Raw genomic sequence first — 19791 nt, 5'->3', positions numbered from 1 at the left:
CATCTCAGAGGAATCCCTCAGCAATCCTGTGGTATTCCTGAAAACATGTTATCCTCTAGTCTGCAGACTTCTTCTGCATGAAGCAGCTTGGAATTCTTCTCTCTGCAGGTGGAAGTTTCCGGCCTGAACTCAGTTTTGGTGCAGAACCTCTCGTCTCTGTCCAGATACCTGGTTTCAGTGCAGTCTCATTACCCACAAGGCCTTTCTGCTTCGCTCACCAGTAACATCACCACACGTAAGATGCACAGAGACACCTTGGACATTCTTTCTCAAAGCGCACACATTTCACCCGTTCATAAAACCTCCTGTTTCCTTTAGTGAAGGTGCCGTCCCCGTCAGACCTCAGGGTGACTAACTTCTCCGGCAGTGACATCACCGTTCGCTGGGAGGCAGCAGCTGATGATGTGGTTCTGTATCTCATCAAGTGGATCTCCCTCAGTGGAGGAGACCTGCGACAGGTGGGGTCGGGCGTCTCTGAGCATTTGGGGCTCCTCCTGTAATTATTAATGTGAATGTAAAAACCCTTTCTCAGCTGAGGGTGAACGGAGCCAGTGAGGGGGCCGTTCTGGAGGGGATAGAAGACGATAAGGAATACCAGATCTCTCTGTCTGCTCTGTATGGAGACGGAGCTCAGAGTGAAGCAGTGGCCACACGCTACAGCACCTGTAAGTCACACTTCATGTTTGCTCATACAATGCTCTCTGCAGCTCTACACACATAACAGACCAACTCCGATGTGTTTTAACATGTTCTTGTGGCAAATAAAAAGTCTTGTTTTTAAAGCAGCAGGAGTTCATGGGAAATTCACCTCTGGGTTGTAGGTGGGACCATTTGAGCAGAAGTAACGCTCCTTTAATATGGAATGATCCCTTTTTTTAACCCTCTCTTTCACTAGCTTACAGCCCCTCAAAACCCAACCTAACATTATCGATGCAACAAAAATGGTGACCATTATTGGAACCATCCAGCCGTACAGTTTTGATCCAGATTCCAGCTCAAAGAAGGAAAACAAAGACATTCATGAATCTAGTCCTTTATCCAGCGGGTGCATCAAAAACTGAGCAGAGCATGGAGACTTTGAACCGTCCACTACAATTGCTGCTTCACAAATATGTGCTTTTTTCAAAAGGCTGGTTTTTATCTGATCTATCTTGATTTGAATAAAGAAATACTCAGAAACAAAGTTTAAATTTGAATTGTTTTCATATATTTCTTCCATCACGAGAACACTGCTACAAGTACATATTCAAAACACCAAAAGGAGGATTTTCATAGGATTGGGTCTTTCAGGGTGATTTCAGACTGGAGACATTTGGTTTGCTTAAAATGAACCAGAGTTCTTTTCCAGAACAAATTTTCAGTTTGAATACATCCAAGCGGACCCTGGTCCGGGACCAGGAATTGCTCTCTGACCCATCTTTTGAGGTGGTCTCAGTGTGTTCCCAATTAGACTGAACTGTGTTTGCTCTGAGATTCCTCAGTCTGAATAGGCTCCATGCTCAGAGTAGAACAACTGAACCAACAAGGCCACCGTAGCCGGGCATTACAGTATGTAAAGTGAAAGCCATGGACACACGGGGAGCAACAAAGAGCAACTTTATCAAAATGTTATCGGAAAATGTTGCAGGCTCATTAAAAGAACTCTTCACATTGCTTTTCACACAGTTTTCTAAACTCAGTCCAGTTCTCATGTACAGTCCATGATTTTAACTCTACCTGTCCCTTGTATTTTATATTATATATGTAATATTTTTTAACTGATGTTTTATTTTTGTACTGATGTATCTGTATTTTTGCCAGGTATCACTATTGTATTATCAAACAGTTCTTCTCATTTCAAGCATTTTCAGGTGTTGTTGACCTTGTGTTGATCTACTCTACAGAGTTCCTCTCGTCTTATTATAGTCAAACTGAAACAAGAAGACGGACCTCCCTGATTTTTGTTTTCCGGTCTTTGCAGTATCCGGCGGAGGCCCGTCAGCCGTGACGGTCTCAGAGGAGACTCCCATCAGCATGCTGGTCAGCTGGGAACCTCCCAACGCTCACGTCCTCCAGTACCGCGTCTCCTACACAGCGCTGAGCGGAGCGGAGAGCCATGACAGCTCTGTGAGTGGACGCCATCCTGCGGAATCCATGAGGGATCCTCGTCTGAGTTGGTGTTTGTTTGGTGACAGGTGTTGGTGAAAGGGGATGAAAAGCGGGTGGTGCTGAAGTCGCTGCAGCCCGACACTCGCTACAGCATCTTGGTCTCCGCAGAGTATCGCAGCAGGGAGGGGGGCAGCGGGTCAGCTCAAGGCAAAACCAGTGAGTCAAAACAAAACGCCGTGTGGATCAGAAAATCCAGCAGTAATGTGAAAAGATGAGAGTGGGAGGCCTCAGGCTGAGATTGGGGGTGTCTGACTTACAGCCAGTTTGCGGGTCAGCAGTGTGAGCGTGGTCAAGCTGGACCACACCAGCATTTGCGTGTCATGGAGGCGGGTGTCTGCGGTGGACGGCTATCGAATCACCATCCAGTCCGTCAAAGGTGAGCGGATGCTGCAGGAGTAGACTCGTGTTTGCAGCCGCGTTAATCGACCCGTCCTGTTCCTCTTGTTCACAGACAAGCAGACCAAAGAGGAAACGCTGGACGAGTCCAGCAGCAGCCACTGCTTCACTGAGCTGGAGCCCGAGACGCTTTACCGCATCAGCGTGCGCTCGCTGCTCGGCTCAGCAGAGGGCGCTGCCGTGTCCATTCTCCATCCAACCGGTGAGGCTGATTCTGATGTTAGCAGACAAAGTTTGAGATTGTTAGGTCCAGTTTTTAGGTAGGGTTAAAAAATGTTCCTAAAATTTGAGTTAATAAGAATTTTTCAATCAACTCCCCTGTCCACTTGTGTTGCAATGAAATGATCAATTTATCAGACCATTGAAAACGTTTCTACTTTCAGAAACCACTGAATACAATAATATGTTAATTCTTAAGCTAAATAAAGTGTTAAAGTGTATTTTGTCAGTAAATAATCTTATTTTTTTTGCTGCTTGTTTTTCTGTCACCATCAATGTTTGTTTTACAGCTGCAGCTCCGGCCAAAATTCCCATCCATCCCAGGATGTATCCCATTCACAATGAAGGTGACTCTCCAACATTTCTCCTTTAAAGTCCCACTTTTAAATGATTTTAACAGCATTCCCAGTGGTCTTTTAATTATGATTAATTATGATTGTCATTTTTAGCCAAAATCAAAAAACATGGGTCAGTTTCTATGATATAATTGCTGCAGACTGGCAGGAGTTCATTAGAAATTTACCTTTGAGTTGTTGGCTGGATTATTGACACCAAGCAACCCCAGCTCCCCTTCCCCTCCCCTTTACTGAGGGCTCAGAGTAGACAATTTGTGGCCCACCCAGCATAGTTTTTGAGTTCCAAATTACAATCTTTTTCAAGCAGCATTTTTTCATCTGCTCCTGATTCACAATGTCGTAAAATAAAAAATACTGAGAAATGCAATTTTAAGCTTAATTTTCTTCATTAAGTCCTCTATAATAGAAGAAAAATAGAAAATAGAAAATGATAAAAACACAGTTTTCATTGGAGTAGGTTGTTAAGATAAGCTGTGGTTTATACTGTCATACAAATTATGATCATAGATGATAAGTTTTCCTCTAATTTTCAGACAAAACATTTTTTTTGTAAAACCATTCTTGATGGGTCTTTCATCTCGTCTCAACATCGCCCTCTTGTGTTGCAGTTTGTCCTGAAGTGACCATCAGAAACAGCATCATTAAAGGTGAGACCCTTCTGACACACAGATGAGCCTAATTAGAAAACGTCACAGAAAAACATGCATGTTTGCGTGTTTGTCCAGGCTTTGACATGATGGAGGCGTTCGGTCTGACGCAGACAGCTCATTCGACAGTGGAGGGCGTGGCGGCGGAGCCTTTCGTCTTTAGCGCTCTCCCCACATACACGCTGTACAAAGACGTGCAGCTCACTCAGAGCACCAAGTGAGTTTTGCTACTTCTTTTTCTGACTTTCATCCTCATTTATTCTCTTGTTGTAACTCTCTTAGGCCTTTAAGAACAAACACATTCATTTCACTTTTTAGCCAAAACATATAAGTAAAAGTGTAAAACCAAAGTATTAATTCATCTCTATTGTATTTTACTAGCACATTTTCTTAGAATTTTTTTTTATTATTTACAGTTAGAAAAAGTTTGGATAAAACTGTTGTGATGGAGTGTCTACTGGTTTGTATATGAAAACTAATGATGATTATCAGTATTTTAACACGTAAACCGGATATCTGCAAATGTTTTTTTAATACTTTTGTTTTATTTTTACTAACGCATGGGTTTTTTCTTAAATTTTCTCCAATACGATAGGATCTTTCAAAACACCAGCTACCTTTCCATTGACTAGGAAATTGCACAAACTAGATTCGCAATAAAAAAATGTACCTAATGGAAACCTGAACATTTTAGAAAAAAATTAAATTTATTGAAAAAACATTATCGCGCTTGGATGAGGTGGTTTTTGAGGCATATCAAAATTGACTTATGTCACAAAACTTGTGAATGAAATGAGTCACTTGACCAATAACCAGACACCACAACAGGTCCCACGGCATCACACAGCTCATGACATTTTAAGCTTGTCATGCAGAATTGTTGGATCCACAGCTCCTCTGTAAAATCACCAACCATGATTTCACAAACTCTCGTCATCCGTAGACTCTCCCATGTAGCTTTCTGCTCCATGGCCTGAATAAGACGCCGACGTCTCCTTTGATAGATGATGATGAGCGCTAGTGCCGTGACAGAAATTTAAATGTATCTGCTGTAAATCAAAGTATTGTTTTTGAAGGACTTATCACGTGAATTGGTTTAAGTTTATGTGCATGATTATGATTTAATGGAAACAGTGTAATTGCAAAATTGGGTTTTTTCAACATTTCTAGAATTTCAATAAAGTTTTGCGCATATGTGTAATATTACAGCTTCAATGCAAGTCTTTTAAATCCAGCATTTTCTTTAACATTCCTGCGTTGTGATAAAAAGCTTTAAAACTTTTGGGTTAATGAGGAAAAAGCGAGAAAGTTTAGTTTGGATTCTCTCTGCGCAGGTTCATTCATCCTGCAGGTTTCTCTCCGGAGCACACCATCAGCATCGCCTTCCGTCTGCTGCAGGACTCGCCCAAGGAGCCGTTTGCTCTCTGGCAGCTCACCGACGATGACTTCCAGCCAAAGATGGGACTGGTGATTGACCGTAAGAAACATTTATGCACAGATTCATCCACCAAAAACTGTCAAACTAATGCCCTCAAGGTAAATTCAGTACAAATGTTGGTCTTAAGTCCTGGTATTTCTGTAGGTTTGAGATGATTCTTGTAGGGTCATGGCAACCTTTCATTAGACTTAAAAATATTTCTATTTTATGTTTTGCTTCAGCTTCTACAAAGCTTCTACAATACTTCAGTCTGGACTACAGGGGGGAGGTTCAGCAGCTGACCTTCGATCAACCGCAGGTCCACAGGCTCTTCTACGGCAGCTTCCACAAGGCGAGTAACACTGAAGGGCTCATTTACTTTCTACATGCATACAGAGACATTTGTCACATTTACAACGATTCATAGCATCAGCTGGTTCTACAAAGTAATTCACACTCAAAGATCTCCAAAAAGAAAACTGCCGTCTAAAGCCGCGTTGACCCCGAATGCTAGTCGCCTGTCAAGTTTGTTGATGAGTTCTGTCAAAGCATCGGTGATCATGTCATGTCTGGGTTCATGAGATCATTCAGAAACTCTCTCAGCACTGTGACCTTCAACATCTACTGCAGGATCTGCATATAAATGATGGCCGTTTTCAGCAGTACCTCTGTCTCTTTGTGACCCAGTTTGATGACTTGCTGTCCTGTGTTATTCTGGAGAAGATAAAAATAAAACATAAATAAAATTAAAGGACCTTTTCATTATTGTCTCATCTCAAATAAGACAAATATGAAATTGTAGAGGAGAACAAAAGCCAACAATCAGCTTCTTCTCTAAATTCAAATTACTTTTAATTTTATACCACCTTTTGTGTAAAAAACATCTTAAGGTGCTGTACATAAAACTCCAAACTCACATACGTTCACACTAATCCCCCCTTTATTTGCCGCGGTTCAGCTGCATTGTCCAGCGAAAATTTGAACCCAACAAAATGGATTTGCAGCACCACAGAGGCCTGATCGCAGACGCAGGACGTGAACGCCTGCAGTGGGATTTCCTCTTGCACTTATAAAGTTACGTAAAGACTGCGGCGCTTGCATTGGAGCTGTAAGGCTAGCCGTGTGAGCCCGGGGTCAGGCAAGCTAAAGCAAGCGATACCCTGAAGAGTAACTTAAGACGCTGTCCTCCTGTTGGCTGCGGTGTCAGCATCCAACCAACCTATGCAATCCTATGTTAGCTTTAGACTTTAGACTCTGATCATATCACCAACACGTCCAAACCCAAAAGCTTAGTTGCTGATTGATTGATGGAATGCAAATTCCTCGTCAAAGTTCCAATAATTGAAATCTGGAAATGCTCCAGCACACCAAGCCTGACAGTCGAATTGCATCACATGACCTCCTAATGCTACGTTCACACCGAACGCGATTCACGCGGCAGAGGTGGACAGTTTCAATGTTCGGTCAATGGTACAGACAGGATTTGAGGTCCTGCAGCACGATTTGAGCGACAGGTGCTGTGCGGCGGTTTGATAGCAGCGTGAATTGAGCAGCCCAGTGTGAATTTGGAGGCGTGGCCAGAGTTCAGCTATCTGAATTTTGGCAGGTTGCTGCATCAGATCTACCAATCAGGGACTCAGCTTTGGGCTTGTAACATTTTCAGTGACTTGATCAGCTGGTAGAATACCTATACTATGCGAGCGTTTTGTCCTGAACCCGCCGCGGCTGCGGGGTCACCAGAGTTTGTCCTGCCTCACTACCGTCTGTCTGTCGGCAGCAGAGGAGCGCCATTCGTGTTAACAATAATATCATAAACCTTATCTTTCTACTGTTGAAAGGCCTTTGTAGATCATTGTTTGCATAAAACAGACCAATAGAGACACTTGCTGTCAGTTTTTACACTTTTTTGTTAAGTTATTGACCCCAGAAGTCCAAATCTGTGAATATCTTCCTAACTTTACTGTTTTTGTTAGCCACCTGCTCAAACTAGCGTCTTATTCTGCTCATGTATTTGTCCGGAATAATAATCTTGAAATAAAGTGCTGGTCATAACAAGAAAAAAAATAAGTATCTGAACACTGATCGGGGTGCAACTCCAATTTCGATTGAGTCCTCAAACACGTGATCACACCAGATTTCTGATCACGCAATCGGATCGGGAAATCCCTAATGTTCATGCTTGAAAATTCCAACATTTGTCTAAGGTTGAACAGTTCTTCAAAGAATGAAACAGAGATCTTCCAGAGACATAAGAAAAACTCACGGACAGTAATTCTTTAAATTAAGACTATTCCAGCTTTTCCTCCTTATAAAAGAAAAGATTTATTTATTTATTTTTATCAGGGGACTAACGGCACTAACTAATGGAACTGAACCAAACAAATGTAAATGTCAGCATGTTGTGTGTGCCGGCAGGTTCACCTTTCTGTTAGTCAGGTGAGCGTGTCCCTGTCTGTGGACTGCCAGCATGTGGGGGAGAGGCCGGCCCGCCCAATGGGCAGCCTGCCCACTGACGGCTTTGAGATGTTGGGTAAGCTGGTGAAGACCCGAGGGCCGAACAGCGGATCCGCTTCGGTACATTTTTCCTTTGTATTCCACTTCATAAATAAAATGATTTTTTTACATCACACTGTACTCACACTGTTGCTCCAGTTCCAGCTGCAGTCCTTTGAGATCGTCTGTAACACCACGTGGGCGTCAGAAGACACGTGCTGTGACCTGCCTGCTGTGGTCAGTCTGCTTTGTGGAAATCCATCCTGAAAATGTCAAAAGAGTTATAAAAGCCTGAAAGGCTCCACCATTTTTTCACTTCTCTAGAAATCTGTGAAACTGATAGATGTTTTGTTTTTGCCTCAGAGAGACGAGGAGAGCTGCCCTCCCCAAGCACACACCTGCACCTGCTCCTCGGACATTCCCGGAGCTCCCGGTGACCCCGGACCAATCGTATGCCAACTGTTATCAGAACTGAGCAGATTCTTCTCCAGAACGTTTTGAGTAACTCGACCTGTAAATGTTCATCTTCTACAGGGAAAGCCTGGACCTCGGGGGGAGAAAGGGGAGAAAGGAGAGCTGGGCCAAAAGGTCAGATGAAAAAGGTCATTTAGGTCAAAGGTCACTATGACATTACGGTATACATTATAGTATGGACATTTTTCTATTCCATCAATTATGAATTTTTTTAAACCATTGAATTTTATTTCTGAATTTTTTTGAACCCTTGAATATGAATGGAAAAAAAACTGTCATGATTTGATTGGCTGCCTATCAATGTGCTCTTAAATCAACTAGTTGTTGTAGTGAGGCAGAAAAGGTGAGTTTTTTTCCATTTAATTTTTTTTCATCAATTTTTTTTCCTCCAAACTTTGGACCATTGAAAATCAAGGGTTAAACATTTCAGAAAGAAATTTAATAAATAAAAACAAAATCAGAATGTGATGGAACAGAAAACTTTCATAATTTAGATGTTAGTCAGTCAAAATGTCTTTACTTTGATTCATTCATTTCTGGTATTGAAATGTAGTGGATCAAATTTCCAGATTTCTGGAGCTACACACTAAAACAAGAAGTTTCTAAAAGTCTCCCTCCAATGAAAATCCTGTTTTTGTTTTTAACATGTATATGTGGTATTTTCCTTCTGAAAAAGAACAAATGTAATAAGAAATCATTTTGTTTTTGCATTTCCGAGCATTTCTCCTTTTAAATAAATCAATCAAACTGTCTTGGACAGACTCTGTTTGAATGAATGATCTTCTTTCCATCAACAGCTCTGCTGCACATGCACTAAACCCTCATCTGTTCCTAGTGTCTAGTTCAGGTTCTGGAGAAGAGAAGATGGTATCTTCACATTGACTGCAGTCAAATGAGCCGCCGTTCACATTTCTGTGGTCAAATCAGCATCACTGGATTTTTGGTGTGAGTTTCATCCAATACTTACGGTAGCAGGACTGAGAACGCTGGAAAATCTCCACCAGACTCCACGGAGCTTCTTGATGTGACCACGGAAATGTGAACGGCGGCTCATTTGACCGCAGTTGGAAAGGATTGTAAATCAATGAAGGTTCGGTCCATGAAGATCCTCACTTCCTCATCTGAGCTGACATCCGGCTCAAAAAGATACAGCTGGACATTACCCAGATTGCTTAACATTTTATGTAGCAGCGGTGAAGATTTACACTAGAGAGACACAGAGCTATCATAATAAGACAGTGGAGATCAGGGGCGGAGCTGCTCAACTTAGCTCCAAAAGCCATGCCCCCTTAGAGGAGATTTTGGAAACAGGAGCTTCAGATCAAAATGGCTTTTTAAGACATTTAGGTTCTGGGATTTTGTAAAAAAAAAAAAACATTCTGATCATCATTAAAACACTACTGGGAATGTTTTTTTTTATTTAAAAAATTGTCACAGGGGGACTTTAAGAGCTCAATATTGCTGCATACTATCTAAGTTATGGATGACAGGAAGGAGGGGCGGAGTTGCTCCACACCAACAATCCCACTCACAACAACATGTCGCTCTGCAGAAAGTATGTCTGAGAAAACAGCACTGGTTTTTTTGATTAGTCACAATTAAGATAGATCAAAAGATGAGCAGAATGGGTCTTTATGATGCAGCCGCTCCTCTCAACTCCGGGCCTGTGGACCGGTCGATTGGCCCGGAAAACCAAAATCTTGCAGCGCCCTTATGGTTACATGTGGCTAAAACCTTAAGTTCCATCATTTTGTTTAGTAAACAACTGAAGCATTTCCCTCCTTTTTTGTGATGCCACATAGCGGCTGCAAATGTTATTAACTGATCCGCTCAGATGTTTAGATAATTATTTTAAAATGTTTGTGTGGATCCTCTCAGGGGGAGGTGGGTCCTCCAGGAAAGTCTGGATCAGAGGGCGGACTTGGACCTGTGGGCAGTGTTGGCCCCAGAGGCATAACGGTGCAGGGCAAAATGGTGGGTGATGTTTCACGCTAAAAGTAGCACGCAGACAAAAGCAGCATCTGACTTTGATGTGAATGATTCTTCTCAGGGGCCTCCAGGACCGCGGGGGGAGAGGGGAGATCCCGGCCGACCGGGAGTCCAGGTGAGTTTAAGGTCAAACGAGTCTCCACATGAGGATTCATCTGCCGTGACTGATGACTTTCCCTTCAGGGTTTACCAGGACCTCCAGGTCCTAAAGGAGAGGAGGGGATACCAGGCCCAAAGGTGAGCTCTTTCACCTGAAGGGGTCACGCCACTGAGCTCTGCATCCGCCTTTATGTCTCTCTTGTGTTTCTCAGGGGATCAGAGGTGTTGAAGGGAACATCGGCCCTTCAGGGACCACCGGACCCAGGGTGAGACCCCGTTTGTTTCTGTCATCATCTCAGCTTCACAACCTCTGCATCAAAAGAGGACCAAAGTGCTGGCACGGTTCTGAATCCTAAACTTTACAAAGTATTTACCATTCACCAGGCCTACTGGGGGAGTGTCTGCCCTAAGACTGGAAGGCTGTTCATTCAATGGCTCCCTGCAGAAATAAGGAGCTGGGGCATTAAATGTGGTTGTGACTGCATAAAACCTGGAGCAAATGTTACACACTCTGGTCTGTGACAACTTTTAGGATTTCAACTTCAATTCATTCACTCAGATTTTGCAGCATCTACTGTTTAATTTGGTTCAATTAGTATTAGTATAGAAGTGAACAGAATTTGTAAAACATTTGGAAAAAGGAAAAACATATTTTGGATATAGATTTAGATAATTGACAGACTAGACAAAATATCCTAAAAAAAAATGTTTGTACATTTAAAAATTATTTTGAAAGTAGAAATGTCCTCGCTCTTTGTTTTACTCTGAAAATGTTTGTATTGGAAAAATAAAACAGAAAAGATAATTTAATTCCTCAGCTTGAACAGTTTGTGTTAATCAGGATTTAGTTTCTATTACTTCTTTTACATTCAAATGAATTGTAAGCTCCATTTATTCAGGTGGGTTGTTTCTGTTTTATTTTGAAGGAACCTTATGAAAGCAGAGCAAATCAACATGTTTTAGTCTTTGTTTTGTTCAGCATTTCTCAATGTGGCCATCTTTTTTGAGCAGGGTCTCCAGGGAATCCCAGGACACCCGGGTCCTGTCGGAGAAAGGGGCCCATCAGGACCCGTTGGACCTTCGGTGAGTCAGAGAAAACTGTCCTCATATTTATTGTTTGTGCATCTGTGAGATCTTGACTTTATATCAGCGGTGTCAAACTCATTTTGGTTCAGGGGCCGTATTCAACTCGTCTGACCAATAACGTATAGCAAAATAACCTATGGTCGACTTGTTATCTGTTGCTTTTTTTTTATTGTTTTGTTTATTTTCTCAGTTTAAAAAATGCCACAAACAACCTAGTAGCCTAATCACTTATTCGTACACATTTTTTCACAGAGCCCAATGAATTTCAGATGAAATGGATTTCACTTTTTTTTTGTTTATTTAAATTTATACAGGCTGACTATTTTACATCTGACATTGAGGCAATCCTGATAGTAAACTCAAGAAGGGGCTGTAAAAAAATAAAAAATATATAAAATATAAATGTGCAAATCAGTAAAAAAATTTAACTAAATTAAACTAGCAATCATTTGTGAACACAAGACTTTGGAGTTAACCTCCCTTTCTCTCTTGAAACTCAGCATCGTTTGGCCCTCACTAGGCCAACAATATCAGGATTCAAATCCTACGTAACAAAAAATGTCAAAACGTCATTGTCAGTGTGCAAAACACAAAGAAATGTCCAATAATCTTTGCCTGCGTTGGCTGCTTTTCCTGTACTCCCCCTAGTAGTGGAATTGTGCATTGCAGCCATTTCTTTAAAAACCATAACTCGCCACAGGAAAGGGCTAGAAACTTGCTTTTTTTTTTCAACATTCTTATATTTTTTTCTCTTAATGACTGGGCCGGATTAAACCATCTGGCAGGCCGGATACGGCCCATGGGCCATATGTTTGGCATCCCTGCTTTATATAGTTGTGATGCTAGGTTGTTGGTTTTGGAGTTCTGCTCCTGGTCGTCCAGTTGTTTCTCAAGTTCTGCAATTTTGTTGCCTTTTTGTTTGTTGAGATCTCGCAGTTGTTTCACCTCCTCCAGCACATCCAGCACGTGTTTCTACTGGATCCTAATAACTCTCACTTCCTCCACTATGAGATCAAGTGGTCTCTTAGTGTTTTAAACTTCATTATTTGTTTGGGCGTGGTCAGAAATCTCTTTTGGCAATAATTGAACTTTTTGCCATTATTTAAGTTGTTGGATCCATCTGTCTTTTGCCTCAGTGCCACTATAACTCCAACCTAGGAGAGAATAAATGCAGACATAGTTGATAAGGTTTGTGTAATGATAGCTTACTGTAAAAAGGATTTAAAGTTTAGTAAGTAAAGTTTAATTTTAACTAGGGCTAATAATAATAAATGCAATATCCGATACTGATCAGGGGACAACATCCGATATAACAAACCACATGATCGGGCCAGATGTTCCATCGTGTGATCAGATCAGGACATCTCTAATATATAACTTCAAATCAAAGCGTGGACATGTAAAAACTACATAAAAGCTATATTAAATTGATGAGTTTTAAGTTTTTTCTTAAAACCTCCACAGTGGATGAAGCCCTCACATCCTCCGGCTGGTTTTTCCACAGGCGAGGTCCACCATGCTGAAATGTGGCCTCACCATGGGTTTTAGTTCTGACTTTTGGAACCACTAGCAGACCGGCACCTGAGAACCTGAGGGCTTTGAGAGGGCCATCAACTAAAAGTAAATCTGATGAAGCTTCAATTCCATTTAAGCTTTAATAAACAAATAAAAGAACCTTAAAGTTAAAGCTGACTGGGAGCAAAGATTTCAGAATTGTAGTAATGTGCTCCTTCTTTCTGGTCCTGGTTAAAAGGCGTGCAGCCGAGTTTTGGAGTAGCAACAAAGAAAGAAGAGCATTAGCCTACAATAATCTATTCTAGATGTTAATAAGGTATTAATACTTCTGCTCTGTAGAGAAGCCATGCTGTAGTGTGTGTGTGATTATTGTCTGGAAGATGTCTAACCACATTTTAGAAATGATTTTTTTAAAAACTTTAAATCATGCTGCATTTTTAATTAGAACTTATACTACTAGTAAATTATGTCTTAAACATTATTTTATAAATGATCATTCATAAATGAAAATTCTTGGCATACGACGCAAAAGTAAGTTCAAGTCTGCTGCTTTGGGGCTTAAAGTTCACCTGACTACCTGTCCCCCTCACTTCTCCAGTGCGTTGTACGTTGTGCGTGCGCACCCCCACTCCCGCGTGCACGTTCAAGATGCGAAATGACATGGAGAAAAAAACTAACTGTTGTGTGTCTTTGTATGAGATCTGAGCTAAAATGGGACTTTGAGAACACTCCCGACCCCCTCTCCAGCTCTCAGCTAAAAGTTCGTTATTCATTTGAACATCAGAATTCACTTAGTTTGCTTCATCAATCCAAAGCCTTCAGCATTTGTATAGGAGGTTTGCAGCTGCACCTGCAAAAAGTCTAAATGTAATCATGTAGCTCTCCAACCAGACCCCTCTGGCAGCTAGGACCAAGCTCCTGCTCTGGTAACACATGGGGCTGACCCGAAACTCACAGTCCATCGTCCACATGACACCATGGGTGTTGTGGTTGAACACTTTCTCCAAATCTGCAAACACATATGGAGCGGATGAGCAAACTCCACAAACCCTCCAGCACCCCATGGATACTGAAGAGTTGTTCTTCAACCAGGACCTTTCATGACACGCGTTCATTTCTGATAATGCACACTTCGTCAGGCTTTATCCCACTTACAACATGGTCACTTACAAAATAAATAAATATTAAATAAATTTTTAGTACTTTATTCTTGTTATTTTTTTGTCTTAGATCGCTTTTTCATAAAAAGCGGACTGATACGTGGTCCAGCCTGTTGTTGCTGTAAAGCTACAACGTGTCGCTGAGCAGACACCAAGTTGTTGTGATTAGTCGTAGTTAATCACAATCCAAAAGTGTGATTGATCTGATTAATTTTTTTAATCGATTGACAGCACTAATTTAAAGTAATCTTGATTTATTATTCTGCAGGGTCTGCCTGGAAGTAAAGGAGAACGAGGTGAAAAGGTGAGCTGCTGTGTGGTTGTAGTGCATGGAATTCTGTTGTTTTTGTGCTGCTTCGCCTGCCACACTACCATGAAAAAATGTTCTCCCTTCAGTGGTGGAAACGGCTACTTTTTCACACATGTTACTGTGAAAGCTTCCTTTATCCTTTTAGAAAGTTTGAAATTTATCTTTATGTAAAAGTTGATGCTTATGAGGAAAGCGTGATTTTTTTGGTCACTTTTTATGAAGATGAGTTGAAGTTGTTGACGTTTTTCAGGGGGAGCCACAGTCGATGGCGGTGATCTATCAGCTGGTCACACAGGCCTGCGAGCAGCTCGTTCACAGTACGTGTTCTGTCAGGAAGAATCTTCAGGAAACAGTTTGATCATTTGTGTCCTTTTGCTCAAAAGCTCTGTTTTTTCTTTCAGAGGAGGTGCTAAAACTTGATGCATACATCAACAAGATCAGTCAGAAGCCGGCTCCGGTAGAGGAGCCTGTGGGACCTCCAGGTGAACCTGGAATTCCAGGGCCTCGAGGCCCACCAGGAGCTCGGGGATCGCAAGGGAATGTCGGACCCAGAGGGAGAGCTGGAAGACCGGGATATCCTGGAGAGCAGGGTACGGCTTTTTCTGTTTACCTTAATCTGATTTACTCAAGTGCTTCTGTTGACCTGTGCAATTTTTCCTGAAGGGCGTAGAGGTGTCCTCGGGAGCAAGGGTGATCCTGGGAACAACATCCAGGGATCTCCAGGGATCAAAGGGTTTGCAGGTATAGTCCTCAATGCCTCACAATGACATCAAAATATCTATTTTTTTCCTAAAGAAATATGTTTGTGTCTGCAGGTTCTTCAGGTGAATCCATCCTTGGAGATCCTGGTCCTAAAGGAAACGATGGAAAGCCGGGACCTCCAGGGATCCCTGGACCGTCTGGTCAACCAGGTGAAATTGGGCCACCGGGTGTGTGTGACAACAGTGGAGGCTGCCAAAAAATTCCCCCGCAGACAGGTGAGCTGCAAAGAGCAAGAAAAGAATCAACTCGGAGGCAGAAAATAAAGTAGAATCAAGTTCATGTAGGGTTTTTCTTAAACATAAAAATAACAAATCTACATTAGAGTTTCCAATCCAAACAGATGACAAGTGTTATTCATCGTTCACTGTATAAACATTCACCTTTTTGGAAGATGAAACTGCTTTTTTTTTCTACTGTATATTTGTAAATAAGATACTACTGCTATTATTTGTATTTGTATTACTGCTGATATAACTGCTATTTGCACCTTGGGTTGAGGGGAAAGAAATTTCATCTGTGCTGTGTATCACATGTATACAGTACATTTGACGATTAAAGCTGACTTGACTTGACTTAAAGACCCACTCCAATCAAAATCATGTTTTTAAAGTGTTCTTGTAGCATTTTTTATATTAAAACTGCATTTCTGAGAATTTCTTTATTTAAATCATGATGGATTAGGATGAGATAAAAACCCACCATTTGAAAAAGCTCACAGGAACTGCGATTAGCGGGCCAAAGGCAACCTTTTCCACTCCAATTTAGATGCATTCACTTGCAGACAAATAGCTCCAATAACGTCTTTTTTTCCCCGTCTGAACTGAAATCTTAATCAAAACTGTACAGCTGCATATCTCTGATAATGCTTGCCATTTTTTTATGCTACGCTAATGTTAGCTTGGGCTTGTTAGGTGCTAAAAGCTAGCAGGGAGAGTGTAGATAAAGGAATTAGTCGAGGCCAACTTCCTGCCCACAAGCCTGAGGTGAATTTCTGATGAAGGTTTACTGCTCTTTAGAAAATGTCTTAAAAAAATGACTCAGGCTTTTGAAAATTTTGGCTAAAAATTTTATAATGGTAAATAAATGACCACTGGGAATGATTTTACAATAGAAAAAAATATAGTCGGAGTGGCACTTTAATTGTATGATAATTTTTTTCGACTGTGTTCATTAAATATTTGTATTTCTTTTAATTTACTCTGAATAAAACCTAATTATCCTGATCTTTTTTACAATCTATTACTTTTCTTGTTTGTTTTCTTACAGAAGACTCTTATTATGGCTACCAGCCATGACCTGAGCGTACAGCAGAGACTACGCAGCTCAAGCTTAAAAAGACCTTCCAAAAACAAATCTGTCATGACCGATGAGAGCATACAGACCCACACATGGAGCCAAGAAATAAATCATTACTTCAGTTTCTGTAAAAAACAAAACAAAAACAAAACTCTTGAAATGTGTTTGATGTTTATAAGATGAAAAGTAAAAAAAATCCTAAAGGAAACCAGTCAAGAACACTGTCGCACTGAAGCCTTTTGTTTCTGTTTCATCTTTGTTGTGCACTGCTGTTTCTGTTCTTCTTTTGTGTGTTTTGGTCTAACCTGAACTGCCTCAAACACGTTTGTTATTCTATGACATGATACTGTGAGGTTATCCAATGTAAGATAGTTTTGTATATTTTATTTGCTGCATCTTTAATTGTGTATATTTTTACAGTATAAATTCTAACTGCTAATTTATCTTAGTTTATGGTATTTTCAGATTTTTGTAGCTTAAGGTTGATTATCATTGCATACAAAAGTTTAGAAGGTAATGTAGGAATGTTGTATTTTGGGGGGAGGGTGACAGATTTGTATTGTTTTGTTGTTGTTTCCTTTAATAAAATAAATCCCACAATTTTTGTCTTCTCAATTTTTGTGTTGTTATTCGAATAACTTTTATAAAACTCTGCACTATTTGATGTTTTTTGTGTTCAGAAAATAAACGAGGAACTTAGTTTGATAAGCTGTGGTTTCCAGTGGGATTTATTTTGAAGAGGACAAATCCGGCACAAGGGTTTTCGTTTGTAATATTTGACTTCCGGTTTCTGAAACAATTATTCAAAGTAAAGGTTTGCTCGTGGTCCACTGATACATTTGCTGTCACGAATAAAGTATCAAGTAACTACTTTTACAGAAGTAGTTTTAAAAAGTTCCAAAATACCTCAAAACTGTTATAGAGTTCAAGTTACTTGAAGCACATTTTACTGAAATAAAATAGATAAATAAATGATTTTTTTAGATCTATTTTATTATTTATACAAGTTACTTGAAACATTTTTTGTTAAATTAAATTGATATTTTGCTCAGTGAATCAAAAAAAGGTAAACTAAGATATTAGTTATACACAAAAAATTGTATACACAGAAATATAATTTGGCCTTTTTTCTTGATACTAAAAGTTGAATAAATTGACGTATCTCTCAAACTGGTGGTTTGTTTGTTTTTTATGATTTATTATCAAAAACCTTAAATGTATTCAGTTGGAAAGGGCAGAAAACGCAGTTATTGGTCAGTAAAAAAAATTATTAGGTAGGCTTGTCAAAAGATCTTCAATAAAACACATAAGAGACTGAAAATGAATTGTTTGGGGTTTATAAATTAACAATATTTTAGATACTTTGCAGTACTGTGCATAAAAAAACATCTGTTCGAATAAACGAGTCAATATGAAAATACAATATCTGAAAATACACTTAATCGACTCAAACTTATTTTGAAAGGTCAATACCGGAAGTAAAGTTTCCGTCTTTGCCGCTGTGATTACCTCTGTGTCGCGTCGCCATGGCAAGCCGTAAAACTACGCAGGCGAAGCAGGAAAGTGGGGACAAATACTCAATTCTTCTTCCTACCTACAACGAAAGAGAAAACCTGCCTTTAATAGTCTGGCTTTTGGTGAAATACTTGGGGGAAAGGTACGTTTCTGGAACCATAGCAGCGGCTCGGTTAGCGTTAGCTGCAGTGAACTCCTGCCTGTGATGAGCTGTCACTTTCCTGGAGCCAACAAGTGTCCGCAGCCTCCGAGCTCTCTGTGGCGGAGGCCAAAGTGCCTCTTTAAATGTTGAGGAAGGGTTGTTTTCAAATAAAGAACAAGCTCGTGAACTGTTCTCTTGTTTGGTTTGTGGATTTTTGCAGTGGCTTCAACTATGAGATAATTGTCATCGACGACGGAAGCCCAGATGGGACACTGGAGGTGGCAAAGCAGTTACAGAAAATTTATGGAGAAGACAAAATTGTAAGTTATTTTATTTATTTTTTATTCAAATCAATGTAAACTCTAAATAATAATAATAATAAAAAAATATAATAAAATAAAACCAAAGTTTAAGCAGTTTTGCTCTTATTATAAAAGCTGTAAACCAGGGTTTAGATGTCAAATGTTTTGTGCTTCAGCTTCTACGCCCAAGAGAAAAGAAATTAGGACTTGGTAAGTCATATTCCTGAAAAGTGAACATGATTAGTCTTTGAACTTCTTTGTAAATAGTTCTACGTTTTTCTCTTTCACAGGTACTGCCTACATTCATGGGATGAGGCATGCAACTGGGAACTTCATCATCATCATGGATGCTGATCTCTCTCATCACGTAAGCCGAGATTGCTCCATTTTGTTCATAAACTTAAGACTGTTTGTTGTCTCTTTACACAATTCAGCTTATGATAGTTATTTTTCATTTCCATTTTTTTCATTTCAGCCCAAGTTCATTCCTGAATTTATTCAGTAAGTGTCTCTGGTTATTTTTTTAGCTCATGTGCATACATGTAGCATCACGTTTGAGTATTTTTTCTTAGAAAGCAGAAGGAGGGAAATTATGATGTAGTATCTGGCACTCGTTACCAAGGGGATGGGGGCGTGTACGGCTGGGACCTGCGCAGGAAACTCATCAGGTAAGAGTCGTTCAAGTCCTCTACTTCTTTTTGTTGGTTGGTTGGCGCTTTACTCTCTTTCACTTCATTGTCTCCTTGAATCAGTCGAGGGGCCAACTTTCTGACTCAGGTGTTGTTGAGGCCGGGGGCTTCAGACCTCACAGGCAGTTTCAGGTAAATGGAACACCAGTGAGTTGATCTGTGACTGTATTGTTGACGCGTGTAACATGTGTGACATGTCGCTCGCGTTAGGTTGTACAAGAAAAATGTCCTGGAGAGTCTGGTGGAGCGGTGCGTCTCCAAAGGCTACGTCTTTCAGATGGAGATGATTGTCAGAGCCAGACAGCTCAACTTCACCATCGGAGAGGTGAGCTTAAAGCTTCTCTTTTACTTAGTTTGTTTTAAATAAGATGTTTTCTGTTAGGAATCTAGATGTTGACTTTCGTTTATCCTTCAGTGAGTTATTTACAGTGTTACTGCTTGATAAAAATTGTTTTTAGGATTCCTTCAATGAGGTGCAAAGGTGTGAGATACCACTCATGTCCTTAATGTTGCTTGTAAGAAATATTATTTTATTTTTTGATCCATACAAATTTTTCTTAATATTAGCTTCTGTTTTATTAATTTTCTAATATTTTTCTATTTATTTCTCAGATCAGACTTCTGTTTGATCATCCCAAATATCTATTGTAAAACCGTTCCCTGTGGTCCTTTAATTATGATCATGCAGTTTAGCCAAAATCCTGTGTCGTTTTCTAGGACATAGTTTCTGCAGAGTGGCAGGAAATCATCAGAAAAAGTTGCCTCTGAGTTGTGGG

At 40.4% G+C, this 19791-nt stretch overlaps 2 protein-coding genes across 6 annotated transcripts in view; both read left to right on the top strand.

Annotated features, from left to right (window-relative positions):
• The window catches only part of LOC112159283 (collagen alpha-1(XX) chain), a 43298-nt gene extending 26331 nt beyond the window's left edge, over positions 1 to 16967 (top strand). For 4 of the 5 annotated variants that reach the window (XM_024293274.2, XM_036212970.1, XM_024293271.2 and 1 more), the window contains 27 exons: positions 109 to 235; positions 319 to 458; positions 533 to 665; positions 1961 to 2106; positions 2175 to 2304; positions 2408 to 2524; positions 2600 to 2746; positions 3054 to 3110; positions 3728 to 3766; positions 3845 to 3983; positions 5101 to 5243; positions 5426 to 5535; positions 7599 to 7757; positions 7836 to 7913; positions 8040 to 8126; positions 8211 to 8264; positions 10029 to 10124; positions 10201 to 10254; positions 10323 to 10376; positions 10451 to 10504; positions 11250 to 11321; positions 14268 to 14303; positions 14560 to 14626; positions 14711 to 14899; positions 14973 to 15050; positions 15125 to 15286; positions 16338 to 16967. In XM_024293274.2, coding sequence (XP_024149042.2) covers positions 109 to 235; positions 319 to 458; positions 533 to 665; positions 1961 to 2106; positions 2175 to 2304; positions 2408 to 2524; positions 2600 to 2746; positions 3054 to 3110; positions 3728 to 3766; positions 3845 to 3983; positions 5101 to 5243; positions 5426 to 5535; positions 7599 to 7757; positions 7836 to 7913; positions 8040 to 8126; positions 8211 to 8264; positions 10029 to 10124; positions 10201 to 10254; positions 10323 to 10376; positions 10451 to 10504; positions 11250 to 11321; positions 14268 to 14303; positions 14560 to 14626; positions 14711 to 14899; positions 14973 to 15050; positions 15125 to 15286; positions 16338 to 16366 — 2697 coding nt within the window. In that variant the 3' untranslated portion in view covers positions 16367 to 16967. The remainder of the gene's footprint in view (positions 1 to 108; positions 236 to 318; positions 459 to 532; positions 666 to 1960; positions 2107 to 2174; positions 2305 to 2407; positions 2525 to 2599; positions 2747 to 3053; positions 3111 to 3727; positions 3767 to 3844; positions 3984 to 5100; positions 5244 to 5425; positions 5536 to 7598; positions 7758 to 7835; positions 7914 to 8039; positions 8127 to 8210; positions 8265 to 10028; positions 10125 to 10200; positions 10255 to 10322; positions 10377 to 10450; positions 10505 to 11249; positions 11322 to 14267; positions 14304 to 14559; positions 14627 to 14710; positions 14900 to 14972; positions 15051 to 15124; positions 15287 to 16337) is intronic. The other variant, XM_024293272.2, reaches the window with a different exon arrangement.
• Positions 16968 to 17839: 872 nt separating this feature from the next.
• The window catches only part of dpm1 (dolichyl-phosphate mannosyltransferase subunit 1, catalytic), a 5929-nt gene continuing 3977 nt past the window's right edge, over positions 17840 to 19791 (top strand). Inside the window, exons 1-8 of the mRNA XM_024292045.2 lie at positions 17840 to 18024; positions 18245 to 18344; positions 18503 to 18536; positions 18617 to 18693; positions 18802 to 18827; positions 18899 to 18994; positions 19079 to 19147; positions 19226 to 19340. Coding sequence (XP_024147813.1) covers positions 17894 to 18024; positions 18245 to 18344; positions 18503 to 18536; positions 18617 to 18693; positions 18802 to 18827; positions 18899 to 18994; positions 19079 to 19147; positions 19226 to 19340 — 648 coding nt within the window. The 5' untranslated portion in view covers positions 17840 to 17893. The remainder of the gene's footprint in view (positions 18025 to 18244; positions 18345 to 18502; positions 18537 to 18616; positions 18694 to 18801; positions 18828 to 18898; positions 18995 to 19078; positions 19148 to 19225; positions 19341 to 19791) is intronic.

The sequence above is a fragment of the Oryzias melastigma genome, linkage group LG7, assembly GCF_002922805.2.
Source record: "Oryzias melastigma strain HK-1 linkage group LG7, ASM292280v2, whole genome shotgun sequence".
In the NCBI taxonomy this organism is placed as follows: Eukaryota; Metazoa; Chordata; class Actinopteri; order Beloniformes; family Adrianichthyidae; genus Oryzias; species Oryzias melastigma.
Note: the sequence above shows the minus strand (reverse complement) of the source record. Positions and strands in the feature narration are given on the sequence as shown.